Raw genomic sequence first — 12,084 nt, 5'->3', positions numbered from 1 at the left:
GCTGGAGAGATGATTCAGCAGTTAAGAACACTGACTGCTCTTCTGAAGGTCCTGAGTTCAAATCCCAGCAACCACATGGTGGCTCACAACCATCCGTAATGAGATCTGATGCTTCTTCTGTGGTGTCTGAAGTCAACTACAGTGTATTTACATATATATAATAAATAAAGAAATCTTAAAAAAAAATTTCCTCTGCAACTACCCAACTCTGGAAGCCTGTATAGTTAGTAAGCCTGAAAAGCGTATGAGGGCATGGAGAAGCTCAGCTTAGAAAGCTGGCAGCCTCCCCTTAGAGTTCTGCAAGCAGGGACTTTAGTCTAGCTCTATTTGCTTAAACTGTTAATTGACTGGCAGATCAACATGTATATTTAGTCAGCTTTCACTTCTGCCTGTGCACCAGGTCCCTCGCTGGGTTCTATCTATATTCTATTCCTCTTTCTGACTTTCAGTTTATTCATATACAACTAAGAAAGCTGGTGCAGATTTCAAAGTCCCTTTCTGCCGAAAACTTTTCAAAGTCATAATGATCTCCAGACCTGGAGTTTGAACTCAAGTGAAGACCTTTGCTGAAGCTTTAGAGATCGCCTAGCAGAAAGTTAGCTTCGTTGTTGTGGGGACAAGGTCTCACTATGTAAACCGAGTTGGCCTTGAACTCAGAAGACCCACCTGCCTCTGTTTTCCTGAGTGGTAGTTTTTAAAGTATTTTTTTATAATCTCTTTAAGTTGAACATATACGATCAGGCAAAAGGATTGTAGAACTAGAGAGACTCAGTTTTCAAACAAAATATTGAAGGTGTGGCCAGGAGATAAGGATGGAATTCTGGGACAGATTTCTCTTTATTTATCAGCAGCTCCATCAGCAGCAGAGGATTAGAAGGAGACACTAACCAGAAGCTGCGGCTCTCTCCTAACTGGTAAGTTCCGTCTTCTGCAGGCTCGAGTTAGAGAGAAGCAATGAGGACAGTGTCCCTGGAGATTCTGTGCCATGTGGCTTTGTATTTGAGACGATGTGGGATTCTATGGCGGCATTGGAACAACGATGAGTCTCTAGATGTTAGGACAACTTAATATCCAATAGAGTTCTTCAGATTCTTGGAAGGTTGATCCTCGTTTAAATGGAATAATGGACTTTTTAATGTGTGAGCTATTAAAGCCTTCTTAAATGGAGTTAATATGAGATATATGAAGGAAACTGTAGAAGAGAATAGTCTGGTAATTTTAGACTAAGCCTTAGATAGTTAGGCCTGGACCTATAGACCCAGATCTATAGCTTCAAATTGGCTTCTGGAATTTGAGATATTGTGTTTGTGAACTTGGCAAGGCCAGAAAGAGAAGATTTGCTTTAGTTGGAGTGTTGAGAAGGGGAGCACATGGCCGGCAAGTGGGCACCGTTTAGAGCGTGGTGTTCATGTGGATTAAAAAAAAAAAAGATTTGTTTTTATCTAATGTGAATAGGTATTTGTCCACATGTATGTCAGTGTGGGGTTGCCAGTTCCTCCCCAGAACTGGAATTGCAAACAGTTGTGAGCTGCCATGTGGGTGCTGGGAGTTGAACCTGGGTCCTCTGGAAGAGCATCCAGTACTCTTTCTTAACCATTGTTCTATCTATTCAGCTCCTAGTGTTGGGAAAGATACTTAGAGTAAGGCTCGAGATTTTTAAAATGTATGCATTTATGTTGAGAATCGGTATACTGCTTCTCCCGGATGCATATTCTGTGTTTGGGGAATTTCATGCTCTTTGTCTGACCTGGTATTTTCCCTCACTTCCAGATGCAATAGTGATTGTGTTTTCACACTCCAAAGCCCCAATGCTTCTCTCCCCCACCTAAACTGTGAAGATTTTAAAATAAGCCAAGAGTCAGACAGTACAGGAAATATATCATAATGAACTCTCATTCGATTTTTACAACATAGTTGTGAAATCTCACTGGCCTAGATCTTCAGTCTTCCCCTGAGTTCTGGGATTCCAAGCATAAACTGCTGTGACTGGTTCTTCCTGTCACTGTATGTGAGACAGAGCCTCTTGTGTGTCAGGATTTCCTCAGAACAGAAGCTTTGCTGAGGATGGGCTTCAACTTCTGACCCTGCCTTCCCCAGTAGCCATACGCCTCCATACTGTGTTTATCTGATGAGAAAGATTGAACTCAGGGCTTCCTGCCAAAAACAGAAAAAGAAAGAAACCCTGATCTTAGCATGTTGGCAATCCCAACACTTGAGACAGTAGGAAGGGGTTAAAATCCAACTGAGCTACAGTTAGAGGCCACCATATTTTTTTTTTAAGTAAAAAAAGAACCAAAAACAAAAAACAAACAGCCAGGCGTGGGAGCGCACACCTTTAATCGCAGCCCTTGGGAGGCAGAGGCAGGTGAATTTCTGAGTTCAAGGCCAGCCTGGTCTACAGAGTAAGTTCCAAGAAAGCCAGGGCTACACAGAGAAACCCTGGCAAAAGATGGAAACAGGGTCTCTGCCACTGACCTCTAAATCTAGCCATCCAAACCCATTTCCCCATTTTTTATTTAGAGAAGCTGCTCAGGTAGCCTAGACAGGCCTGAAGCCCATGATTCTCCAGCCTCAGCCTCCTGAGAAGCTGGGGTTGCAGGCCTGTACTACCAGGTCAAACACGAACTTTGACAGTCCCAGAAATGAAAGTGAAGGGTTAGTGTTTGTACAAAGCACAGAGGGCAGACTGGGTGTGTTGGGTCATGCCTGTAATCCCAGCCTTCTGAGGCAGGAGGATCTCTTATTTGTGAGAGACCAACCTGAGAGAGTTCCAGGTCAGCCCTACCAAAATAACTAAATAAATGAATAAATCAACCAACCAACCACACTGGTAGGCCATGAGGTGGGAGCTACAGCAACGGAAAGCGATTTTTGGTTATGAGATGTCCGAGTTTATTGCCTTCCCAGCCTCAGAGCAGATGAAGCTAGCTGAAGCAAACCCAGGCTACATTTTTTTTTCTTTTTTTTTTAGGTTTTTCGAGACAGGGTTTCTCTGTATAGCCCTGGCTGTCCTGGCACTCACTTTGTAGACCAGGCTGGCCTCGAACTCAGAAATCCGCCTGCCTCTGCCTCCCGAGTGCTGGGATTAAAGGCGTGCGCCACCACGCCCGGCTCCCCAGGCTACATTTCAAGTTTCATTTAATAGTCAAGAAGTTGTTAGAAGCTGATCTCAGTAGCTATTGGCTATTCAAAGATCTAAGATAACCTGAGATAGCTTTGGTTCTGCCGGTCAGTGAATATTCTATCCCTCCACCATCAGCAAGTTCTTCTACTCAGTCAAGGTCAAACAGCCTTAGGGATTTTGAGCCATGTCTAGCTGCTTAGATGTCAGCTGCTTAGTATAGTGACAATTTTGGAATTTGTGTTTCTTAAAAAAAAACCCACACACAAAAATACCATAAGAAAATGCTTTGTGCCTTTTTTTGGTTTGGTTTTTTGAAACCGGGTTTTTCTATATTTGCCCTGGAACTCACTTTGTAAACCAGGCTGGCCTTGAACTCAGAGATCTGCCTGCCTCACAAATGCTGGGATTTAAGGTGTGTGCCACAAAACCTGGTCAGTTTAATCAGTGGGGCTATCAGGCTGCTTGAGACGGTCCTCCTTCAGGATGCCTATGATTTGCCTCATGCTATAACAGAGGCAGGGTTTTGCCAGCTGCAGATTCTGTGATTGTGTGACATTTGGAAGTCTGGGAACTTTCCGTATGGTATAAAAGGGCTAGAGTCCAGATTGAGGGGTAGTTGGGGATAAAGGGTGGGAGGAAGAATTACAAAGTAGCAAAGACGGGCTTCAGCTCACTCCACCTTAAAAGTCTTCTGGGTTTCCAGCTCTCACCTTGTCTTCTTCCTTACAGTCCTTTCCACTGATGTCTCCAACCTAGGAAGGTCACTGGCCACGCAGTTGCAAGGTCACCAGGACCAGGTTATTGCTGCCAGTTCCTTTGCATTTGTGTGACCTGACATTCAGGACCCCCTTGTCTTTATGCTCCTCTTTCACCTTGGGCTGTTCCAGCTGTGTGTAAGCAACTCTTTTCTGTTGCCTATTCATGAAACGCCATCCCCAGGACACCCCAGGGCCTTGGCACACACACACACACACACACACACACACACACACACACACACCCCTCAGCAAAGGCATTCCCCCCACAGCACAGCTTCCAGAAGAGTACCGAAGTCAAGCTTTTGACTTTTGATTTTTGTTTTTTCGAGATAGGGTTTCTCTGTATAGCCCTGGCTGTCCTGGAACTCACTTTCTAGACCAGGCTGGCCTTGATCTCAGAAATCCGCCTGCCTCTGCCTCCCGAGTGCTGGGATTAAGGGCTATACCGAGAAACCCTGTCTGGAAAAACCAAAAAAGAAAGAAAAAAGAAAAAAAGAAAGTGAAGGGAAATGGCTGGCTTACACAGCAGCCAGGACTGGCAGGCAGACGGCTACGGGACATAAAGAGACCACTCTGAAAGGGTTCAGGACTCTGGTTATAGATGGAGGCCTAGCAGAAGCTCATGGAGTTGGGATATACAATTGAGTGCATGCAGTGAGTACCAAGTAGTACAGGGGGAGCAGCGGGGCATGGCCCAGGGGGTGAATAAGGGAATTGAAGATGGTGTACTCCTTCAGAGAGGGCTGCAGTAAGCAAGAATGCAGACTCAACTGAGTGTGTGCTTTGGCAGCGTGTTGTCCCCATGTTTCCACGAATACACGAACAAATAAGCTCTTTAGTGAGTGCTGGGAATTCAGTGATGGTCACTGAATCCTGTCACCTCACAGTGCTGCCCTGTGGGTGGTGAGTAACCTTCATGGGATGCCAAAGTTGACCCCAAAATGCAGTGACTCAGGAAGACTGCAAAACTCACGTTAACCAAGAAAAATTCCATCACCCAAGGAGAAGGCTCAGGGGAGCAAAGTGCCTGGGCAGCCTGACAGCTGAGTTTGCTGTGGAACCCTCCTAAAGGTGGAAGGTGAGACACAACTCGAGAGGGGTTTTCTCCCCTTCTCACGAGTCCATGGCATGCCCACATTCATACAGGACTAGGAGGAGTCAGTGTATTACAATGGTAACAGATAACACAATAAGACATCCCACTGCACTATGTCCTCTGCAAATGTTAGGGCTCAGTGTCTGGTCTTGTNGGAACCCATGGGCTAGTGTGGGGACCTTCAACCCTGAGGATTTGGTTATTTGATGCCTCTGCTCCTCAGCTCCCACCTTCTTCACATCCTCACTGCTGATGCAATCTGCCCTTCACCTGTTCTCCTTCGGCTCTTAGCCTGTCCTGTCACTTGCTTTGGTTTTGCTTCTTCATTTTTTACCTCTTTGTAGCCCAGACTAGCTCAAGCATTGACCTTCCTCCTTTCAGCCTCTCCTATGCTAGGATTACAGAAGTTTGCCACCAGGCCTTTTATGGTTTGCTCTTTGCTTTATTGATAGTTACTCTATAGAGCTGGCTAGCTTGGTATTTAGTAGGTAGCCAAGGCTCATGGCAATCCTCCAGCACTCAGCTTTATGAGTGCTGTGCACACAGACTGGAGCCATCATTCCCAAATCTCATGTACTTTAAATCAAAGCTGATCCAGGGAGAATATCTGAGACATTTAACCTAGGGTCAGTAAAAAGAGAAAAAGTGAAGGCTGTGGGTTAAGGAAAAAGAGCCAAGACAAATACCATCTAGGAAAGACCTGAGGGGATGAGTTGGGAAAGAAGATCTCGGGGCTTTGGAACAAGTGTTCAGGACAGCAAATATGAGCCCTAGGCTGGGACATTTACAAAAACCTCTGGGCAAGAAATTGGGCTCCCTGCTTCTTGAGTGAGCTCTGAGCTAGGATTGTCAGTGGGACATGTCATGGTCTGATTATACATTTACCATCTGTGTCATTGTTTGTGAATTTATTTGTTAGCTGTTCACTTACCCATGCATGTAAACTGCTTGCACAATTCTGGATATTTTACATCCCTGTTGGTGTGACTCACACACCTCCATCCTCAGATTATTAGTAATAACTGTGTTAAAATAAAAATCTGTTCAAAACTCCTGATTGACATTGATGTTGCCATGGCCTTTAGCTATAGAACCACTAGAATGGAAACATTTTGCCTTCCAAATGAATAAGATGTGTGTCATTTCTGTGCAAGACACTTTAGTAGCATGTGTTCTCCTGTCTTTTGACAATGCAAAATGGAGCCAGGCCTTGAGGCCTTGAGATGGCTCAGGGGATAAAGGCACCAATCATCACTTCAACCCCCAAGGCCTGTATGTAGAAGACCAGAACCTCCTCCACATGGCTGTTCTCTGACCACATGTATGCCCTGGCATGTTCATGCACTGCATGGCATGAAACTGTTTACATGAAATCTTTTAAAAATTATGAAAAAATATAGCTCTTATTCCAAAGGAAATAAGGGTTATTGTGATCCAACTTGGAGTGACTGGGCTCAATAACATGATATAGGCTAGGTTATCAGGAATGAATACTGGGTTCCACTGTAGGAGAGGTGATGTGAATCGTTAGAGTGCTGGAAAAAGAGAAAGCCATAAATCAGGGCATTTTCCAAATATCCTGGTGGAAAAATCAGGGAGACAGGCCACAGCAGCAGAACACAGAATCTCTCCCCACTTCTCTGTCTCTGTCTCCCTCTCCCTCTCTTTCTCTCTCTTTTTTTTTTTTAAGGATTTCCTGCTGTATCCCTTGCTGTCCTACAACTCACTCTGTAGACCATGCTGGCCTCAAACTCACTAGGATCTGTCTGCCTCTCCTGCCATAGAGTGGGATTAAAGGCATGGCCACCATCTAGCCATTCAAAATCTCTTCTACAGATTTCAGATCTTCTAAAAGGCTTAAGCTTCAGGGTGGGTGGAAGCTAGCTGTGTGAAAATGTAACCATACAGTCAGAAGTCTGACTGTCACAAGGATGTTAGGTGAGATGCAGGGGTTGGTATCAAATGACAACTGAGGAGACATTTGAGAATTAATGTTTGTTATGACTCTTGAAACAAAAGGTTCTATCCCTCCACAGTCTCCCTGCAGGATCTTCACAGGGGTGGCTTCAACAGGGAACCACAACTCAAACTCTGATGTTTGGGATGGACTCAAGTGCTCTTCTCAAACACGTAAATGCAAAAGTAAAAGGATTCCAAGCAACCAGCAAGGTGCTTAAAGCATGGTAGATCTCATCTAGTTACTCAGTTGAATTCCAGAAGGTGAGAAAGTTAGCTTTGGGAATGTACAGAGCCATTCACCATCAATGTCTGTTCCCTTCCTTTTCAGAGAGTAGGCCATAGGACACCCTGTGAGACACCTCAGTGAGAATTATTTCATGCCAAATGGTAGCCAACTCTGTTAGGCAATGAATGCCCCTTTCCATGCATGGCCCTACCTACCTTAATAGAACTCTTAAAGGAACAGAATGGCCGGTACCATGTTCTGCTCACTATTTTTATATGTGAAAGTAAAATAGTTATGTCTCATGTGGGTTTTATATGTTCTGAAGTTGTCTAGTGTCCATGACATTCTCAGTGTTTGGCTACCAGTTCCCAGTACTGGTTTTCTGATCTCTTCTGACGTGCAGAGGCTGTTACTGTGATNAGTGCAGGACCCCAGACCTGAATGCTGAGCTTCTGGTGGCCTCAGGAGAACTAGTGCTATCTTTAAGACTGGAAACAGCCTTCTCTCCTCTCTGACAGGAAGTCAGAGAATCTTCTGACCNGAAATGGAGTTAATGAAGTACTAGGNAGGCTTACTCATGTTTTTATGGTTTAGCAATTAAGAAGCAGAAGCTGAAATCTAGAACTTGGAATCTGAAGACATGTAACATTCTCTGTAAATGGGCTTAAAAGTAGCTGCCCTACAAACTTCTTGAGTATTTGGTGCCCGTGAGTAAATAGCTCAGGCTCTCCTTCACAGCAGATGCTCCAGGAAGCTGAGCAAACATTAGTGCTATTTCACCTAGGAAGAAATCTAGGTGTGAGAGCTCTGTGGATCTAAGGCTTGGATCTGTAGCCAGTGCTTTTCTAGGTGTCTCTAGACATCTCTCAGCAAGATATAGTCTCTGTCACCATGTGTGACTGCATTCTAGCTCAGTCCATCTTCCTGTGTTTAAGGTAGTTGAGGTCTAGGGACCAACCAGAATGGCTCTGAGCAGAAACAGTACTGTGTCAATCAGAGGGCAAGTGTGTCTTTGCCATTAGAAGACTGACCTTGACTTAGAGTTCTTTGTTTGCTTGGTTGGTTGGTTGGTTGGTTTGGTTTGGTTTCTTTCAAGGCAGGGTTTCTCTGTATAGCCCTGGCTGTCCTGGAACTCACTTTGTAGGCCAGGCTCACCTTGAACTCAGAAATCCGTCTGCCTCTGCCTCAAGTGCTGGGATTAAAGGCGTGCGCCACCATGCCCAGTGACTTAGAGTTCTTAGAGCACACAGTCTAATGTCTGCCCTCAGTTTTCTCTGTTTGCTGCCTTATTTGTGTCCTGGCCAGAAATCATTTGGATGGCTCTATGTGAGGAAGGACCAGGAAAGAAGAATGTGTTTGGGAGGACAGGGTACTCTAGCAGAGAGGCCAGTGGGATTCATACAGCCAGGGTCAAGACCTGATCACACATAGTGTGCTGATGCCACAGCTAACCAGACTGTCTTGTCACTGTCCTTCAGGTCAGTACCATGAATCAGCTTCAAGTCTTCATTTCAGGCCTCATACTGCTTCTCCCAGGTAAGTGAGTCAATGGGCTGGGGATGCTGAGAAGGCTAGAGGTGGCAGGAGAGATGACAAGCCTTGGGCTTGTTTGATCATGGGTTATGTAGTGAGCATAGCTTGTAGGTCCAAAGAACTCCCTTAACATGTATGAATTTCAAAACTGATGGCTAAATAAACATGATCCACAAGAACATGTAAGGCAAGGGGTGCATGCATGTGATGGACAGGCAAGCATGCGTATGCATGCATGCATGTGTTCGAGAAGTATTATGGAGTACACATGACTGCATGTGATTGTCAAAGGTTAATGAAAAATCACCATGCTTTCAAGTAAGATGGCTAGTCAAAGTCAGCCTTCATCACATCTCTTTGTGCCTTTTTATTTACTTATACAATTATGCATAAAAAATATTCTAATTCAAAACATTTCATTAACAGGGCAAAAGAAGGAAGAATATAATTGCCTTTGACACAGGGTCTATGTTAGTCCAGGTTAGCCTCAGACTCCATAGGTAGCTGAGGATCACTTCAAACTTTTGGTTCCCCCTGCCTCTAACTCCCAAGAGCTTAGATGACTCATGCAAAAAAACAATATATTTTTATGACTTAATTAAAATAGAATGTATTTGTAATTCTATGAAAGGTATTTGGTAAAATCAAGTAATGAGTGCCCCAATAAGAAATTTACTCGTTTTACACTACAAGGAAAGTACTTTCTCAGATCATGTAAAAGCTCAGAGCCTAGGCGTCCATATGGGTGATTCTCACAGTTCATTGTTTTGTAATTTTGTTGCTTATTTGTTTTTTCCTGTGCTGAGACTCTTAACAAAGGAGCTAGCCTAGGCTAGCCAAGCATTGTATCATTGAGCTACATCATAGGCCCATAGAACTGCCTTAAAGGCCACCTTGCAAACTATTGGAATTAGCAATTTTATTCCATCATTTCCATAAGAATTATAATTAATTATTTCAGTTTTCAAAACTGCACCATTAAGTGATTGGTTGCATATTCTGTAACTATGTTGCCTTTCTTTACATGTGGGTCTTGTTCGATTTCTGGGGATGTCACCAACATGTAAGAAGGGATCACCACTTAGGGGGAATCATTTGTTTTATTTATTTTTTAATTTATTTTTGCAAAGGGCTAATCATGAGATCCAGAACAAGCCTCAGCCCTTCCTTATAATGTCCTAAAATCCTTTCTGCTAATTCACTTTGAAGTTATTAAGGTTCTGTTATGAAGCCATCAATGCTATATAAACAAGGCAGCGGGGTCAGTTATTTTGTAGTCTTTAGTACTGTGGGGGAAGAGAGGGGATGGTTTGAGACAGGGTCTCCAAAGCTTAGGCCTGTCTTGAACTCATTGGTTAGGTGGAACTCCTGGAATTCCCATCTTCTGCCTCCACCTCCCAGGTTCTGAGAATACAAGGGAGTTCTGGGTACACAAGCATTACTCATGTGCCCAGCTTCTGAAATAAAGAGATTTAAGCCGGGCATGGTGGCGCACGCCTTTAATCCCAGCACTCGGGAGGCAGAGCAGGCGGATTTCTGAGTTCGAGGCCAGCCTGGTCTACAAAGTGAGTTCCAGGACAGCCAGGGCTATACAGAGAAACCCTGTCTCGAAAAAACCAAAAAAAAAAAAAAAAGAGAGAGATTTAAATGTATAAAAATGAAACATTTGAACTGCTCTCTGTGGCCCATGCTTATCACCCAGCCCTCAGGAGTCAGTTGGGAGGATTTTGATCTTAAGCCAGATGAGGTGTTTGGCAAGACCCCGTGTCCAAAAGAAACACACACACTGAAGAACAAAAAGAAGCAGGGTGAATATTATCCCACAGAATCCGTTGTTTTCTTTACAGATATATCTATCAAGTAATCATACCAATGAAGACTATGCCAATAGAAAAAAAAATGTTTAGAGACTTAAGTCAAGCCATAAAAATGGGTCTTTAATATAGGATATGGGAGGCAGCAGGAGATCTGGGAGTTTGAAAGTCAGCCTGATTTCTGCTGCAAGTTCCAGGCCAGCCAAGGCTGCAAAGTGAGGCCCTGGCTGAAAAGACAAAGTAAGAACAGAACTTGTGATTACAAAAGAATTACAAAAGTTGTAATTCTCTGTATGCCCCCGACGAACACAAAGGTACACAGACACACACATGCATGCACACACGCACGAACACACAGGAACACACACATGCACACGCACATCAGAACACATGCACACATGCACACACACACAAAGAACCACCAATGATCAGCAAGGGCTGAAGCTCTTCAGCACCTCTCTTTCGTAAGTTAAATTCCGCTTGAGTCTCCCACCCCAGACTTTTTCTGAAATGAATTAAAAACAAAAGTTAGGGGAAAGCTCCAATATTAACTGTTCCTTTCCTTTCCTTTTTAAAATCACAGGTACTGTGGATTCTTATACAGCAGTGCAGGGGCTGGCGGGTCACCCTGTCACACTTCCATGTATTTATGCGACATACCTTGGTGGAATCGTTCCTGCGTGTTGGGGCCTAGGGGAATGCCGCCATTCTTACTGTACAAGGTCACTTATCTGGACCAATGGATATATGGTCACACATCAGAGGAACGGTCGATACCAGCTAAAGGGGAATATTTCAGAAGGGAATGTGTCCTTGACCATAGAGAACACTGCTGTGAGTGATGGTGGTCCCTATTGCTGTATAGTGGAGATTCCTGGAGCATTCCATTTTGTGGACTATTTGTTGGAAGTTAAACCAGGTAAGTTTTCTTCGTTTCTTTCTTGCAAGTGAAGTGAGTCCTCTAGTCTGTAATTACCCCTCAGGACATTAAAACACCTGTTCTCAACTGTGTAAAACTGTCACCTTGAAGCAGGCAATGCAGGGTGCTGCTGTGCAGATGAGCTGCCTTCAACAGTGGTCAGCTGACCTGAGGTCCTACACTCTTCCCTGCCCTGCCTTGGGTTTTTTTGTTTTGTTTTACAGATTTATTTATTTATTTATTTTGTGTATATGAGTACACTGTAGCTGTACAGGTGGTTGCTAGGATTTGTACTCAGGACCTTTGCAAAAGCAGTCAGTGCTCTTACCCGCTGAGCCGTCTCACCAGTCTCTGCTTTAGGTTTCTGAAGTAGGTCTCACATCATATCACAAAAGCTGTTATTAGAGAAATGGAAATGTCCTGACAGAACAGTGTTTCCTTCCAACTCCTGCTCACTGGCCATTCATCAGTGTATTAGCAGGTGGACAGCAGTGATGAGCCTATAAACGACCCTGACACACAATTTCCTCCAATGAACTTTATTAGAATGAGGAAGCCTCAAGGCCACGATCAGAGCCAGAGATGGGAGGGAGAACATTAGACAGAAACAACACACCTACACTCACTGTATGAGTTCATATCTTGTCAGGATATG

At 44.1% G+C, this 12,084-nt stretch overlaps 1 protein-coding gene across 4 annotated transcripts in view; it reads left to right on the top strand.

The window, feature by feature from the left end:
* Positions 1-12,084, top strand: part of LOC110304629 (T-cell immunoglobulin and mucin domain-containing protein 2) — a 35,429-nt gene that overhangs the window by 8,117 nt on the left and 15,228 nt on the right. The window contains exons 2-4 of one of the 4 annotated variants that reach the window (XM_021176058.2): positions 852-914; positions 8,642-8,699; positions 11,094-11,429. In XM_021176058.2, coding sequence (XP_021031717.1) covers positions 8,651-8,699; positions 11,094-11,429 — 385 coding nt within the window. In that variant the 5' untranslated portion in view covers positions 852-914; positions 8,642-8,650. Of the gene's footprint in view, positions 1-848; positions 915-7,884; positions 7,960-8,641; positions 8,700-11,093; positions 11,430-12,084 lie in introns of those variants that run through there. The other 3 variants (XM_021176057.2, XM_029483909.1, XM_029483908.1) reach the window with 3 other exon arrangements.

Source organism: Mus caroli, chromosome 11, assembly GCF_900094665.2.
Source record: "Mus caroli chromosome 11, CAROLI_EIJ_v1.1, whole genome shotgun sequence".
Classification (NCBI taxonomy): Eukaryota; Metazoa; Chordata; class Mammalia; order Rodentia; family Muridae; genus Mus; species Mus caroli.
Note: the sequence above shows the minus strand (reverse complement) of the source record. Positions and strands in the feature narration are given on the sequence as shown.